This window comes from Felis catus, chromosome A2 (assembly GCF_018350175.1).
Source record: "Felis catus isolate Fca126 chromosome A2, F.catus_Fca126_mat1.0, whole genome shotgun sequence".
Classification (NCBI taxonomy): domain Eukaryota; kingdom Metazoa; phylum Chordata; class Mammalia; order Carnivora; family Felidae; genus Felis; species Felis catus.
The window spans coordinates 2,353,644-2,369,499 of record NC_058369.1 but is presented as its reverse complement, the minus strand read 5'-3'; the positions used below and the strand labels follow the sequence as shown (position 1 = coordinate 2,369,499).

The 15,856-nt window shown below is 62.2% G+C and overlaps 1 protein-coding gene across 3 annotated transcripts; it reads left to right on the top strand.

Annotated features, from left to right (window-relative positions):
• The first annotated feature begins 918 nt into the window (after positions 1-918).
• TLE5 (TLE family member 5, transcriptional modulator) lies at positions 919-9,487 on the top strand. Of its 3 annotated transcripts, none has more exons than XM_023243612.2 (7): positions 919-1,085; positions 2,198-2,295; positions 4,658-4,721; positions 6,056-6,100; positions 6,722-6,784; positions 8,173-8,247; positions 8,333-9,487. In XM_023243612.2, the coding sequence occupies exons 1-7, from the start codon at positions 1,059-1,061 to the stop codon at positions 8,549-8,551; spliced, it is 591 nt and encodes a 196-aa protein (XP_023099380.1). In that variant the 5' UTR covers positions 919-1,058; the 3' UTR covers positions 8,552-9,487. The 3 variants fall into 3 exon arrangements, with proteins under 3 accessions (XP_023099380.1, XP_023099376.1, XP_044899331.1); XM_023243608.2 differs by having other exon boundaries at positions 8,330-9,487; XM_045043396.1 differs by lacking the exon at positions 8,173-8,247 and having other exon boundaries at positions 8,330-9,487.
• The last annotated feature ends 6,369 nt before the right edge of the window (positions 9,488-15,856 follow it).

Below are 15,856 nucleotides of genomic sequence, written 5' to 3'. Positions count from 1 at the left end.
CTTGTTATTCCTGCCTCCTTGAGTAAGCTGCCAGCCTCCATCCCTGCCGGCTCGCCCCTCTCACCTTCAGGTCCTCTCTGTGGTTAAGGAGGCCTCTCGGACCTTCCCCTGTTTGAAAATCGCACCTTCCCGGCCCTCCCCGCTGCTGCTTCACTTGCTCCATAGCCCTTACCACCCACCGACGTGCCAGGGATTCTGGCTCGCGCGCTCGTCTGTCTCATGTCATCGCCACCAGGGCCGGGACTTCGTGCCCCGCCACCCCCACCCCCGGGTCTCGGAGCAGGGCCTGGCACACAGTAGGCGCTCAATAAACGTGCGCCGAAGGAATGGCTCCCATGAGGTCGGCGGGATCACCGCGGCCTTTCTACAGAAGAGGAAACCGAGGCTCGGAGAGAAAACAGTCTGTGAGCCAAGGTTACAGAGCACGTCCCTGGCACGCGTCCAGGTCGCGCCATGACAGAGCCGGCGGTTTAGATGGGGGCGGCCGGGCCCTTTCTCCGCCAGACGGGGAAACCGAGGCCCGGCGGCGGCGGCCAGGGCCACCCCGCCGGGAGGGGCCGCGGCCCGGGGCGGGGCGCGCCGGGCCCAAGGTCACCGCGCCGGCCGGCCGGGGAGGCGGGCTGGGTGGGGATCCGCAGGCCTCCCCGGGCGCGCGCCCCCCTCGGCGGCGCGCACGGGGCCCGGGAAGCAGCAGCGGCGGCGGCGGCGGCGGCGGCAGCAGGTGGAGCCGGAGCCTCCGCGCAGCCGAGGCCGCGGCCACTGCCGGCGTCGCCGCCATTAGACAATAGGAGCGGCGGCCGGGCGTGCGGGGAGGCGGGCGGCGGGGAGGGGCGGGGAGGGGCGCCGGGCGCGCAGGAAGCGGGGCCCGGGGCGCGCCGGGGCCGGGCGCGCGGGGAGGGGGCGCAGGAAGCGGGCGAGGCCGGGCGCGGGAGGCGGCGGCGGCGGCCCCGGGAGCTGCCGATCGGCGCCGGGACAAAGGCGCGGCCGCCCGGCGCCCCGAGCCGCCCGAGCCGGGGCGCACAGCCGGGGCGCAGCCCGCGCCCCCCGCCGCGACTGACATGATGTTTCCACAAAGCAGGCATTCGGTAAGCGGGGCCCGCCGGCCCGGCGCCCCCCCACCCCCGGGTCCGGGCCCGGCATCCCCCTAGGTCCGCGCCTGGAACCCCCAGTTCTCAGCCGGGCCATCCCCCCCACCCACTCCCGTCCGGGCCGCGCGCACCTCCCCCAGGTCGGCGCCTGGCACCCCAGTTCCCAGCCGGGCCGTCCCCCCCACCCCCCTCAGCTCCGGCTCGCGGCTCGGCGCCTCCCCCCCCTCCAACTCCTGGGCCGGGTCCCCAACAGCTCCCGGCCCAGCGCCACTCCCCCGCCCCCATCGCCGCCAGCCCCCGGGCTCCCCCCCATCCCCCGTAGGTCCCCGGTCCCTCTCCCAGCTCCCAGCCCAGATTCCCCCCCCCTCCACCCCCAGTTCCCAGGCCCGGTCCCCTCCAGCTCGCGGCCGGATTCCCCCCTCCCCCAGCCCCTGAGGCATGCTTCCCGCCCCCCCCCCCCCCCCGCCAGGCAGGGCCTTGGGGCGGCCTTGGCCTCGGGCCTGGGGCTCCCCGGGAGCCCCACCGGGCACCTCTAACACCGGGGCTGCTTTTGGGGCCTAGGAGTGGGGGGAGATCCGAGGCGCACCCCTCCCGGAAGAGCGCAGCCGGGAGGAAGGGTGCTGGGAATCTGGGGTGGAGGGCCCCCAGCTGGGTGATTTCGGGCGCTGGGAGAGGCCCCTTCCCCAAGGGGACTCTGCGGGGAGGCCTTGCTCCCCCACCAACTTGGGGAGGGGCACTCCAGGACACGTTCTCCCCCCATCGCAGAGGCAGTTGGGGCTCTCTCGGATGTGCACCCCCTCCGGCGCTGTGGAGGGGCGGTAGAGGGCGCACGCTGCCCCCCACCAAGGGCGGACCTTAAAACGCACCCCCACAGCCTGGGGGTGGCGGGGAACGAGGCGGCTCGGGCGCACCCACCCCCTCGCCTTCCCCCGGGAGAGGCGGGGGCAGGAAGCGAGGGCGGGGGCCGCGCCAGGGGCTGTAAACACGAGCCCGGGAAGTGGGGCGAGGGGGGGGGGGCGCTGCAGCTGCGCCGCCGCCGCCTGCCGGCCGCTGCCTCGGGGGTCGCCCCGCCCCGCCCGGCCCTGACCCGGGCCGCCCCCTCCCCACAGGGCTCCTCTCACCTACCCCAGCAACTCAAATTCACCACCTCGGACTCCTGCGACCGCATCAAGGATGAGTTTCAGCTGCTGCAGGCTCAGTATCACAGGTGAGCTGGGGGCCAGGGGCCCTGCGGGGGGGGGGGGGGGGGATGGTGGACACCCCTAGAGGGGAGGTTGCGGCCCCTACTGTATACGTAGACTTGAAAAAATGTAGGTAGAGAGCGTCCTTTCATGTGGTAGGCGCTGTCGTGAACACTTTTCCAATATTAAACTCCCCTAGACTTCAAAACAGCCCATTTCGCAGGTAAGTAGAGGGAGGCACAAAAAGTGAAATTATGTGCCCAGAGCCGCGGCAACCTGCGTGGCTTCAGAGCCTCTCTCCGCACCCCCACCCCCACCCCCATTGGATAGAAGACCTCCCAAGAAGTTGGGGGATGGACCCTCCACCACCCCACCCCACAGGAGATCTCTGTGTCTTAGTTTTGGAGAAAGAGTTCCTGGGGTCCTGACGCTCCAAGGTGGTTCTTCCTCCAGAATTTAATCTTCTAACGTTGAGAAGGGCTTTTCAAGTGCGGGATCTAAGGGGAAGGAACTGGTACTACCTTCAGCCTTCCACTTAAACAGATTTAAGCCCAGAGAAGTTAAGAGATTTTCTGGGGATGCCCAGCAAGGAAGTGGCACAGAGACACTTGCACCCAGTCCCTGGGTTGAAGAATGCGAGCCCTCAAGGCCGTGTTGCCGAGTGTGGGGCTTTGCCTGGGAATCAGAAGGGGGTCCTTGGTCACGAATCCCAGCGGAGCCTCGGGCCCTCTCTGGACCTCCGTTTACCCACACAAAAGCGATCTAAGAAGCTTCCTGGGTTTTCTTCAAGGAGAAAGGGAAATAGTGAGATAGAGATATTTACAAAAATCTCACCTTTTGAGGGTACTTTCCACGCTCCCCATGTGGTAAATACTCAACCTACATCCTCTTGTTTAATCTTCCCCCAGTGTCCTGTCGCTGGGCCTATTTTGCAGATGAGGAAACTGAGGCACAGGCAGTTGAACTTTGTTCCATCCCCTGATGTGGAGAGTTTAGGGGCTTGGCTTGGCAGGTCTGGCTTTTATGAGCCCCCCCACCCCCAGGGGGTCCTTCCCTCCCTGCCTGGCCCGTGCCCAGGAGTACTGGGCCTGGTCCAGTCCCATAGACTGGAGGTCACAGTATGGTCACAGTGCTGTGTGACCTCAGGTAATCCAGATGCCCTCTCTGAACTTTGGGATCTCCATCCACTGGACCTGGGTCTCTCTCTATACAATGAGGGGTCCTACCGTGTTGGGGGTACACACGGGATTTACCAGATCTCCAAGGAGGGCCAGAAATTCAGAGTTTGCGGTGGAAGTGCCTGATTTTTTTTTTTTTTTTTTTTAATGTCAACAAATAGTGTTCTTAAAGAAAATGAGAGAAAAGAAACTCACGGGGCCCCCTGGCGTCACAGACTGTGGCCTGTCTCTGAACCTGGATGTACAAGGCAGTCAGTTTGGTGGAGGGAGACGCTAGGCCCCACGAGACCAACATGCGTTTATGGGGTGCTTACTCTATGACGGGAGCTGTTCTAGAAGCTTTCCTTGTCTTAATCGGTTGCATTCTCCCCACCCCACCCTGGGAGGTTGGCACTTAACAGGTGCAGAGACCAAGGCCCAGAGAGGTAGAGGGTCACCCAGCGTCAAAGCAGCGGGGCCGAACTTTGAGGCCAGTGTGCCTGGCTCAAGTCGGCCGTCTGCTCTCTGCCTCTTTCTCTGCCCTCCTCGGTAGGGCTGGCGGCAAGTGGGCTTTGAGAAATGCTCTGAGCTCATCCTTGTGGGGAGAGCCTGAAAGAGGCCAGGGGCTCACCACCTCTGTTACCCCAAAGTGGAACTTGAATCCCCTAGTGAAATCCAGGCTTGTAAGAGGGGCCTGGCCGGTCCCCTTGGAGATTCCTCGGTGAGTCCAACCCGGCTCCCTGCCAGCCAGCCAGCCCTGCACCCTCTCTGCCCTTTTGTGGTTTCTATTCCTTCCTCCCTGGCTGGATCGTTTTCCCCAGCGGTTGGGACCGTGGCCTCTGTAGCCAGCTTTCTGGCTGTGTGACCTTGATCCATTTACTCGGCCTCTCTGGGCGTCCATTGCGTCATCCGTGGCACGAGGGTCGACGCTAATATCACGGATTTCATCGACTTTCTGGACGGGGAGAAGTTTCGCTGAGTCCCTGGCGGACCTGGGGTCAGGGTGTTTGTAATCCGTGTGGTTACCCGCGACTTTCTCTGCAGCCGTGTCTCCGAGGCTGAGTTCTTGATCCTCGGTTTACAGTCCGGGAGCCCGAGGCAACCCACCCCCTGCCCCGTCTCCACAGAGGGGCGCGTCGTTCTGCCCCCACCAAAGCTCTGGGCTCCCCTGCACGGTGGTAGGGGGGACCTCAGCCCGGCCCCTGGCCCTTCCCTCCTTGTTCCGTTTCAGCCTGAAGCTCGAATGTGACAAGCTGGCCAGTGAAAAATCAGAGATGCAGCGTCATTACGTGATGGTAAGCTGGCCCCGGGTGGGCGGGCGGGGGCTGGTGGGGGGACCCCAGACCCTCCTCCGCCCCTGGCAGCTGCCTGACCCTGGCCGCCTCCTGCGGGATGTAGGAGGACTCGGGGTCTGCTCTCCATTCAGCCGGCCCCCGGGGCCTGGCTGAGTCCGCCTTGCCGGCCTGGCCGCCGGCCCAGGCGGTGGCCGAGGTGCCAAACCACCGGGTTGCAGCCTGGGCCTGCCAGGTCCCCCGGCTGTCCTTGGCAGCAGAGGAGGCGGCTGCTGTGAAAGCCAAGGCCAGGAACTGACGTGGGGGAGCAGCCGGATCCCTCCCTGCCCCCACAGTTTGGGCATCCCAGCGTTTAACCCCTCCTGGCCCGCGCTTCGGAAGGAGGACTGTGGCGGCGGGGGAGGGGGGGGGCAGGAAGCTGACATCCTTTGAGGTCCCAGGGAGGGAGGGGGTGACACTGCATTCTTTGCCTGACATCTGAGACCCTGCCTGTGCACGCTGCCAGAGTCACTTGCCGGGATCCACACCCACCAGGTGGCAATTTCTACATCAAAAACCCCTGCCTTGGTCCAGCCCAGAGCCCGGCTCTCCCAGGCTACAGCGGAGGCAGAGGCAGATACTTACCCTCCTGGCCCCAGAGGGATGGGGCTGGGGCGGAGAGAGGGACCCAGGATGGGCAGGGGGGGGAGGGACGGTTCCAGAGAGGGGCACACTGCCTAAGGAAGGCTGCACGGAGAACGGGGCATTGCGGCTGGGGTCTTGAAGAATGAGTAGGAGCTTTCTGGGCAGAGGAGAAACTGCAGTGTCCTGGGAATGAACTTGGCTTCCCCTGCCCCACCCCCAGGGATGATGGGGAGCCATGAGGGACTTGAGGGGAGGGGAGGGGGCAGGGTCAGATCTGGGACGTGAGGAGGGGGGCTCCTGACCCCAGAGCCAGACCCAGCAGGCTTTGTTTATCCTGATTATTTATACCCAGGAAGGCAGACTTCCCGGGAGTCTGGGGCCACCCGCCGACAAGACACATAAAGAGAAAAGATTAGGAGCCCTGGAATGTTTGTGTGCCGGAGAGGGGCTGGATAATTATTCCAGAACCCAGGGGAGCCAGGCCAGGCTGGGGCCCTGAAGCCCCCTCCCAGCTCCCTCAAGTGCCCCCCCCCAGGGGCCTGGGCCCCCGCTCCGGGTCTGGGTGCCTCCTACGTGCCTCTCCTCTCTCCTGCCTTCACACTCTCATCTGGCTGCCTCCTGCCCTGTCTCTCTGTCACTCCCCCATCTCTGTCGCTGGAGCCCCCCATCCTTTGCCCACCCCCCATTTCTCTCTCTCTCTCCCCCCCCAATAGTACTACGAGATGTCCTACGGCTTGAACATCGAGATGCACAAGCAGGTACGCCCCCCGCCCCCCTTGAGCACCCCCAGGCAGGGGGGCCCGGCCCCTTGGCTATGAACCAAGTCTGTCCTTCATACTGTTACTTCCGAGCCCTCTGTCTGCTCTTTCCTGGGCCCCCCCGGGAGGTTTATCTCCCTGAGGGGGAGGGGCAGAAACTTTCCCCCAACCTACCAGCCCCCTGCCCCGTCGACCCCCCTTTACAACAGTGGGGGAGGGTAACAGGCCAGCGCACCGTGGACCCCCAAATTGCCCCTCACCCTGCAGCCTTGCTTAGGCCATCCGTGCGCTGAGGAGGCCAGCTGAGGGCTGTCATAAAGACAATGATGCTGGCCACCCCTCCCCTACAAGCAGCCACTCCTTACCAGGCACCGGCCATCATCTCAGGGCCCCCCGGCCCTCCGGCCCCCCGAGCCCGGTCCTGCATCTTCACTGTCAGCGGCAGGGCCGGGAGCCAGCCTCAGATCCCACCTCTACCGCTGGTTGGGTACCCATAGGCTTGAGGTGTTGATCTGACCCTGGGCCGAGCTGGCCTCTTAGCTAGAACCTCGCGGGCCTCCTGGGGCTGGTCTGCACCTGCCCCCGCCGCCTGCCCTGGACTGAACCCTCCGTGCGTTCCAGGCTGAAATCGTCAAGAGGCTGAATGGGATTTGTGCCCAGGTCCTACCCTACCTTTCCCAAGAGGTGAGTGACCCTCCGCCCCCCAAGGGCTGCTGGGAGGAGGAGGTAGACAGACCGTGGACTTGCCCCAGGCCCTCCCCGCTGCAGCCCTCAGGCAGCGCGGAGCCGGCTGCCCCGACCACACACCTCCCCTCTCTGGACCTCCCAGACACCAGCCTGGCCTGTGCGGAAGAATCCCCAGGCTGGAGAAACCCCCCGGGGGTGCAGGGCAGTGGAGGGAGGGGCCTCCCCCTGCTGCAGAATTCCCAGCTGGAGTGAGTCACTTCACTGGTGAAAATGTCAGATATGCCCAAGAGTTGTTCTCTCCTGTCCTGCTTCTGCCTCGGACCTTCCTCCTGCCAGGCCCCGCGGGCCACCTCAGGCCACAACACCAGAAGCGTGTGTGTGTGTGTGTGTGTGTGTGTACGGGGAGGGCACTCAGCACACGTCTGCAGACGTGCACGCAGACGTGCACAGACGCGACACCCAGATACACGAGGCACACACATGCACGTGTGCACGCAGATGCACGTACGTGCAGCCGCGCAGAGACCCACAGGTGGACGCGTGGACACACGCATGCGCCCTGGGGAACCGGGCACCGGGCTCTCACTTCTGCCTTTTGAGATTTGAAGACTCTGGGTGTGAGACCCGCTCCGCATTCCCCGCCCCTGCCATTCCTGCCCTGCCAGGTTTTGCTGTCGATAATTCATTTCCTCTTTAAGCCCAGACGATCTTGGGGCCCTTGGGGAACCTGCGTGCCCAGGGACAGTTCCAGAAGGACACTGTGAAAACCCCAGAGAAAGGGGTTCTTGGGGCCTGGAAGACCTAGACTTGGGCTTTCCTCTCATGACGGGGGCTTCCTGGTAGGCAAGGCAGAAAGAGACATTGGCACATTCTGGCATCTGACGGCAGAAGAGACGGACGTTCAGGGAGTGCTGGGGTGTGGAGGGGGCAGATTGCTCTGGGGAGGGATTGCGCTGAACCGAGACTCCTACTCCGGCACTGCCAGAATCCCCCGGGCCTTCCTCAGCTATGGAAGGAGAGGAGCTTGGATTAGCAGATGTTCGACCGCAATCTGCAAGATCTTAGGATCAAGGCTTGCCTGTACAGTTGGCCACGCTGTGCACTGTGCATCTATTTCTTTGTAGGTGGCAGATCCAGGGTGTCTCTCAGACTCACCCAGTGTTGTTTTCTTAAGTATGTTTGGCACTGGCTGAGGCTTGGTAAACAGAAGGGGATGGAGAGGGGTTTTCTGGTGGGGTCGAGAGCCATGGGGGTTGGGGGGCACGGTGCATGGCGCTAATGGCCTGGATGGGAGAGTGGCTTCTCTCGGGCTCTGGGCCCCAGAGCCCCACCTGAGATCAGGGTGCAGCACCTGGCTCCTCTCTGCCCCCCATTCCCCTTTCCAGCACCAACAGCAGGTCTTGGGAGCCATCGAGAGAGCTAAGCAGGTCACGGCTCCTGAGCTGAACTCCATCATCCGAGTACGTCTGGGTCTGGGGTGGGCGGGCAGGTGGGCGGGCGGGTGGGCCCGGCAGCTAACGCTCCCCTCCTTCTGCCCTGCAGCAGCAGCTCCAAGCGCATCAGCTGTCCCAGCTGCAGGCCCTGGCCCTGCCTCTGACCCCGCTGCCCATGGGGCTGCAGCCGCCTTCGCTGCCGGCCGTCAGCGCGGGCACCGGCCTCCTCTCGCTGTCGGCGCTGGGCTCCCAGGCCCACCTCTCCAAGGAAGACAAGAACGGGCACGACGGTGACACCCACCAGGAGGATGACGGCGAGAAGTCGGATTAGTGGGCGGCCGGGATGGGGAGGGTGGGGGGACAGAGGGGAGACAGACAACGGAAGAGAGAGGAACGTTTAGCGCAAGACACAGTATAGCTCGGGATTGGCTGAACTCGGTAGTATTTATGGTAGCCGCCTGCTGGGGCCCTAGCCCTGCCTGTGTGCCGCCCCTAGCTTCGCTCACACCCCCGGCCTCCTCCCTCCTCCTCCTCCTCCTCCTCCTCCTCCACCCCCCACCCCTGCAGCCTGAGTGGGTGAATACCTTGCCCACACCGGAGGCAAGCTGAGGCCTGGAGGCACAAACGGGAAGCCAGGTCAGAGGAGAGCAAAGCCTCAAGAAGCCCCGCACCCCTGCACTTCCCCGTCTGCACATGCGCGCACCTGACGTCCGCCCGCAGGGCCCCTCAGGGCGCGCCCCCCAGCCTCTCACCCCGGCACTGCATGCAGACAACACGCTAGCTGCCCCTTCCTGCCCTGGGCACCCCCCCTCCCGTCCTCCCCCCTCCCTCACCTCCTCTGCCCGTTCCGGAGCCCACGCCCACCTGTCCTCGCCCCTCGCCCCGCCCCGCAGGAGAGGGGGCGGGGAGAGTGAGCTTAGCCAGGAGCAGGGGGAGGGGGGGGCGGGCGTCCCAGAATTCCCTTTCTCCCCTTCCCGAATAAAGATGAGGGTACTCAAGTTGTCTTGGTTTTTATTTTATTTTTTTCCTTTTTCCAGTATACTAGCTTGTCTTTTAAGAAAAGGGATATTACGGGGGAAAAAAAAAAAAGACAGAAAAATGTTTAAAAAAAAAAACAAAACAAGCAACACCCACACCTGTGTCTGTATATAGCCTTTTAGACTGTCAGCTTTTGTTGTGCTCAGTCGTCTGATCGCTGCGGAGAAGTGACAATGCTGTGTCGAGGGTGGGCTTAGCTGTGCCTTTCAAATAAAGATGTGAGAAGGTTGGTCGCCTTGTTCCTGCCTCTGTGTTGCGGGCTGCCGCGGTGCCCCCCTTCCCAGGGGAGGAGGGGGTTCCCTCACGTCTGAGCTCCCTCCTTATGGGGGACGGGTTAGCGAGGGTCCCGGGTGAGTCCGGCTTGTCGGTGTAAGTCTGTCTGCAGAACTTGGTGCATAGACCAGAGAGGGTCAGCTGGAGGATGTAAGTCACACAGCCACGCCCCGGTGCCGGAGGCTTAATGGAGCTGGTTTCTGATCACCAGGCCACAGGGCTCCTAAGTGGCCTTCTTTTCCCTTAGAGACAGACTTTCAGACTGCCGGGATCAATTGCCACTGCCCACACGAAGACCCTTTTTCCAGAGCTGAGAACACAGACCCCCAGCTGAACGTGACCGTGCCAGGACCTCTTGAAGGTCCTTGAGCCACCCCCTGAGCGGGACCACCTGGGGGAGCCAGAAGGAAAGGAGGTTCCCAGAGTGCATCTGGTGCTTGGGCCAAGAGGCCCTCAGGCTGCCCACCCAGGATGTGGGGAGAAGCTAAGGGTGGGGCTGGGCGGGGCAGCCAAGGAGGGCTGGGGCGTAGAATTCCCACCCTCAGGGACCTGGGCACCCAGGGACTTTTCAAGTCCAAGAAATTCTCACCTGCCCCCCATCCAGTGAGTTCCCTTGGGGGACCAAGGGCAGAGGGGAAGGCGGACTGCTCACCGCACAAGAAATGGCTCATGTCCCTGAGCAAAGAGGAGACAGAGAAGTGGGGACAGGGACCGAGCCCCCCCAGGCGCCCCTGCACCCACCGCAGCCAGAGCACCTCTAAAAACGCCAGTGTGATGGGGTCACTCCCCGCCTAACGTTTATCCTCGGGTTAAAACCCCAAACTCGGGCACCTGGGTGGCTCAGTTGGTTAAGCCACTGACTCCTGGTTCAGCTCACGTCACGATCTCACGGTTCCTAAGATCGAGCCCTGCCTGGGACTCCACAGTGACATCGCGGAACCTGCTTGGAATTCTCTCCCTCTCTCTCTGACCCTCCCCTCCTGTGCGTGTGCTTTCTCTCTCAAAATAAATAAATAAGCATTAAAAAAAAAAAAAAAAGGCGGGCGCCTGGGTGGCTCAGTCGGTTAAGCGTCCGACTTCAGCCAGGTCACGATCTCGCGGTCCGTGAATTCGAGCCCCGCGTCAGGCTCTGGGCTGATGGCTCAGAGCCTGGAGCCTGTTTCCGATTCTGTGTCTCCCTCTCTCTCTGCCCCTCCCCCGTTCATGCTCTGTCTCTCTCTGTCCCAAAAATAAATAAACGTTGAAAAAAAAAATCATAAAAAATAGATTTGTGGCCTCCGTGGCAGCTGGATCTGCTCCCCACCCCTCCAATCATCCCTCTTCCACAGGCGGCAACCGGCTTGAAACATCTCACCATTCCTTGCCTAGAGGCCTTTGCACATGTTGTTCCGTCTGTCTGGAACAGTGTTCTCTTTTTTTTTTTTTTTAACGTTTATTCATTTTTGAGAGACGGAGAGAGACAAAGCACAAGTCGAGCAGGGGAGGGGCAGAGAGAGAGGGAGACAGAATCCGAAGCAGGTTCCAGGCTCCGAGCTGTCAGCACAGAACCTGACGTGGGGCTCGAACCCACAAACCGTGAGATCATGACTTGAACCGAAGTCAGAGGCTTAACCGACTGAGCCACCCAGGTGTCCCCAGGTCCCTGGATGACATGTTTCTTAAGTCCTCTCAGGCCCCTCCACCCAGGTCCTGCAGGGAACAACAGGTGCCATTAATATGTCACATGGTGGTTCCAGGCATATGGTCTCTAGCCTCAATTTAAATCCTGGCTCTTCAGGGGTGCCTGGGTGGCTCAGTAGGTTGAGCACCCGACTTCGGCTCAGATCATGATCTCAAGGTCCGTGGGTTTGAGCCCCGCGTCGGGCTCTGTGCTGACGGCTCGGAGCCTGGAGCCTGCTTCGGATTCTGTGTCTCCCTCTCTCTCTGCTCCTCCCCCACTCGTGCTCTGTCTTTCTCCTTCTCTCTCTGTCAAAAATAAATAAACATTAAAAAAATAAAAATAAATAAATCCTGGCTCTTCCTCTCATAGCTGGGCCATCTAGACAAGTGGCTTCTCCCCTCTGGACCTTGGTTTCCCTGTCTGTAAAATGGGTACAATCTCAATACTACTCCTTGTTATGAAGGTCATACTATTTAATCCGTGGAAATGCTTACAGCACAGCCTGGCACGTTCCTTCATTCCTTCATTGAGCCCTACTGTGAGCCCCAGGGACACAGAAGACATAAATCCCTGTCCTCTGGCTGGAACAGACAACCAGGAAAACACAAAATGTGTCAGCGCGTGTGTTGACGGAGAGCCAGGCAGAGAAGGGATGGGGAGTGTTGGCTGAAATTTTTTTTTTTTTTTTCTAATTTGCACATAGAAGCAGCTCAATAAACGTTAGCAGTTTGCTGAGGGCAGACCTGGGTTTGTAGCCGTCTCAGACCCTAACTAGTGATTTGAGGCAAGTGAAGTCACTTGTCTGATCTCAGTTTCTGGGAAACTGTTCCCGAGAATTAGCAGGAAGCCTGCAAGGGCTCACAAGCTGTCAGCTGGTGTTATTATTACTGATGTTGCTGGCAGATGAAGGGCTTCGTGGGGGGGGGGGGGGGGGCTCACAAATCCGACACCCCCAAAACAGGGGTCTCCTCCGGAGAAGGGGGCGCCCTGCCCAGCCACGGAGGATCTGGGACCTCGGGGGGCCTCCCTTTGGGCCTCGGAGCACCCCCGCCCAATCCCACCTGCGGGGCTTGGATCTGGGAGCCCCCGGTGGAGCAGGCTGACAAGAAGGTCCGGTGGGGGGGGGAGGTGGTGCGCGAGCGAGGCCGCGGAGCCGGGGCGGGCGGAGGGGCCCGCCTCCGGTGCCCCCTCCCCACCGCGGCCTCCCGCGCTTAACGACCGCGCCGCCGGCGACCTCGGCTAATTGATCCGCTAATGGGCCCCGCGCCGCGGCCGCGCCTAATGAGGCGGGAGGAGGGGGCGGAGGGGGCGGTGGGGAGAGTGCAGGGGAGGGGGAGAGGAGGGGTCTAGGGAGGGGGAAGGGAAGGGGAAGGAAGACAAGGGAGGGGTGGAGGGAGGGGGGTGGGGGAGAGAAGGGAGGGGTGGAGAAGGGACGGGAGGACAGGAGGAGGGGGAGCAAATGGAGGGAAGAGCCGGGGAGGGGTTAGGGAGAGAGGAGGGGGAGTTGGAGGAGGATGGGGAGGAACACAGCAGGAAGGGGGAAGGCTGAGAGGGAGGGGCCCAGGGAGAGGAGGAGGGGGGGCAATGCCCCCAGCCCTTGGGCACAGGACTGGAGAAGAGGGGAGCCGTGCAGACAGGACGAACCCAGCCATTTCTGACCACCCAACCCCCTCTCAGACCCCATCCCTTGTGGGGGGGGGGGTCCCTTCTTCTTAAAAGCCCCTCCCCTTCTATGATCATTCCCCTTTGGAAGGGGCTTTTTAGCAGGGGGATGTGCGCATCAGGGTGTGAGCCGCCCCCCTACTCTGTCCTCCAATGTGCTAATGTCCTCAGTGTTGGAGAATTCCCCCAGGCCCCTGTGGCCTGAGCCGAACCCAGCCCCTGTCCCCAAACACCCCTTCTGTACCTCCACCGGCTCCTAGGCCTGAGAGGCTCAGAAAGCCAGCCCTCTTCCTCCGGCTCCTGGTTTGAGCTGGAACTCCCCACGTGATCCACGAAATGGCCACAGTCCGGCCGGCCAGGCGCACCTGCAGCCTTCCTCCTTCCTGAGTCCTCTGGGCATCAGCAACTTGGACTTGGATGCAGTCTTGGGGGAGAAACAGTGCTGGTGGAGTCTGGGACCCGGAAATGTCACGCTGCCCATTTCGCAGACAACAGAACTGTGGCCCAAAGACGGACAACAGATTGTCAAGGCCACAAAACAAGGCAGCGCCTCAGAAGGTCACCCGACCTCGGGTAAAGGAGCTCTTGGCCCCACTAGGAGCAACCAGAAATAATCAGGAAGCCAAAGCTAGTCATCAGGATAACAGAAATCATAAACAGCTATGATTTGAACATCTATTAAGGCCCCAGCCTTGGCTGAGGGTTTTGACTACATGTCTGTTAATTCCTTTTTTTTTTTTAATTTTTTTTTAACGTTTATTTATTTTTGAGACAGAGAGAGACAGAGCATGAATGGGGGACGGTCAGAGAGAGAGGGAGACACAGAATCTGAAGCAGGCTCCAGGCTCTGAGCTGTCAGCACAGAGCCCGACACGGGTCTCGAACTCACGGACCGCGAGATCATGACCTGAGCCAAAGTCCAACACTCAACTGACTGAGCCACCCAGGCGCCCCTCCTTTTTTTTTTTTTTTTAAGTTTATTAGTTATTTATTTTTGTAATCTCTATGCCTAATGTGGGGCTCGAACCCACGACCCAGACAGCAGGAGTCACATGCTCTTCCCACAGAGCCAGCCAGGCGCCCGTCTCCCAGTTAATTCTTGAAAATACCTGTGAAGGAAGGACCATTAGACAGGTAAAGAAATGGAGGCAGTGACTTGCCCAAGAGCACACAGCCAGGAACCTGGGTTCTGATGCAGGAAGGTCCAAGCCACAGGGTCCAGGGTCTTAGCCATTTTGTTTAAGGGAAAGAGGAAGCTTCTGGAACCAGTCCTGGAGAGCAGGGCTTCCAGGGTGGGAGTGCCAGGCAGGGCAGGGCAGGAGGCAAGGCTGAGGGGGGAGTGGGAGGGAGGGGTGCTCCTTGAGGCAGTGCTCCCTGCTTTGTGCAGGCCTTCACCCTGGCCTCTTTCGGACACCACCTGAGGGCCCTTCCCTGGCCGGGAACACACTGTCCCCAGGGCCGGGGACTGCCATCAACACTCCCTCTTTTGCTGGCTTTGTCAATCACAATGCACAACTTAAGGCAACAGATACTCCCTTGTTCTCCCTTCCCCCACCCCCGACCCCCACTCCGAGTCTGTGACAAAAGCATTCGGTCTGATGTGGTCACTACTGCATCTCCAGGCTTAGCATTGTGTCTGGCTCGCGGTAGGTGTTCGGGGAAGATCGAGCGAGCGGGCGGGCGAGATGGCGGCGCACGAGCCAGCCCCTCCGGACCCCGCCTGCCAGCCTGGGAGCCACGGCAGGTGTTAGAGCGGAGGAGGGGCCAGGCTGGAGGGGAGACGGAGGCTCGCGCCGCGTTTAGACGCGTTCTGACCTTAGACGCGGCGGGAGGGGGCCCAGGCACCATAGGGCCCTGCCCGCCGAGGACTCCCCCCGACGGTCTCTCTCGGGCTGTCGCCGTGTGTCTCCGCCCTTGTCTCTGGGTGTCCCAGATCCTCTGTCTCTCCGGGTCTCTCTCCCTCACCCGCCCCGCCCCCCACCGTCCTTCAAGGTCTTTCTAGCTCTCCCTCCCCTCCCTGTCTGTCTCTCCTTCCTACTCTCCCCACGTGTCCCCGCTCTGTGCCCCCTCCCTGCCACCCCCGCCCCGCAGCCGCCCCCGCCCTGGATGCCCACCCCCCACCCACCGCCTCTCCTCTCCCACCCACTCCGGCCCCAGGGCCCGGACGCTGGGCGCCAGCCAGGCCTGGAAGCCCGCCCCTCCCCCGCCCCTGACCCTCCCGCCCCCTCCCACCCCCTCCCACCCCCTCCCCCCCCCCTCCCCTCCCCCACCCCCCCCCCCCCCCCCCCCCCCCCCCCCCCCCCCCCCCCGCCCCTCTCTCCCCGGTCCCCTTCACCCTTCCCTCCTGCCCACCCTCCGCCTCCTCCCCGGGTCCCCAGCGTTTCCTCCTCCCCGCGCCCCACTCCCCTCCTCCCTTTTCCTCCCCTCCCCGCTTCCCGATCCCGGCCCCGAGGAGGGGCGGGGCCCCGCGCTCCCGGTGCCCTGCTGGGCCTGACCGGGCCTGTTGGGTAACGTGCAGGCCCGGCCCGCGCGGTTAATGGTGGGTTTCCCGGCCTGGGCGGCGGGCTACATGGCACACGGTCCGGCCGACCTGGGACGCGGGGCGGGGATGGCCCCCGGGCCCCTGAACGGCAGCCCACCCTGAGTGAGCTTGGCGCTGTGTGACCCCGCACAGGTCCCTAGGCGTCTCTGGGCCTGGCCGCTTCCACTCCACCCTGCCCTGCAGCCAGACCCACTGGTCACCAGCATTTATTGGACGCCTGCTGTGTAATAGACCCTGGGGTGGGTGCCCAGGGACCCAGGACAGAGCTGCTCTTGACCGTGGTGGAGCCCACAGCGTCTAGGAAGACAGATAATAAACCAGCAAATAAGAAAATAAGATGATTTCACAGACCAAATGCCACAAAGGAAGATCCAACAGGGGCTGGAGACGGCGAATGACAGAGGCCTCTCTCTGTGGAGGTGACATCTCAGCCGAGACTTGGATGGCAGGAGCCTGTGGGG

Bases quoted from the DNA above. Each gene is read 5' to 3' on its own strand.
- TLE5 (XM_023243608.2), top strand. From the start codon at position 1,059: ATGATGTTTCCACAAAGCAGGCATTCG. The intron at 4,722-6,055 runs GTAAGCTGGCCC...CCCCCCCAATAG, and splicing joins TGCAGCGTCATTACGTGATG to TACTACGAGATGTCCTACGG. The intron at 8,248-8,329 runs GTACGTCTGGGT...TCTGCCCTGCAG, and splicing joins AGCTGAACTCCATCATCCGA to CAGCAGCTCCAAGCGCATCA.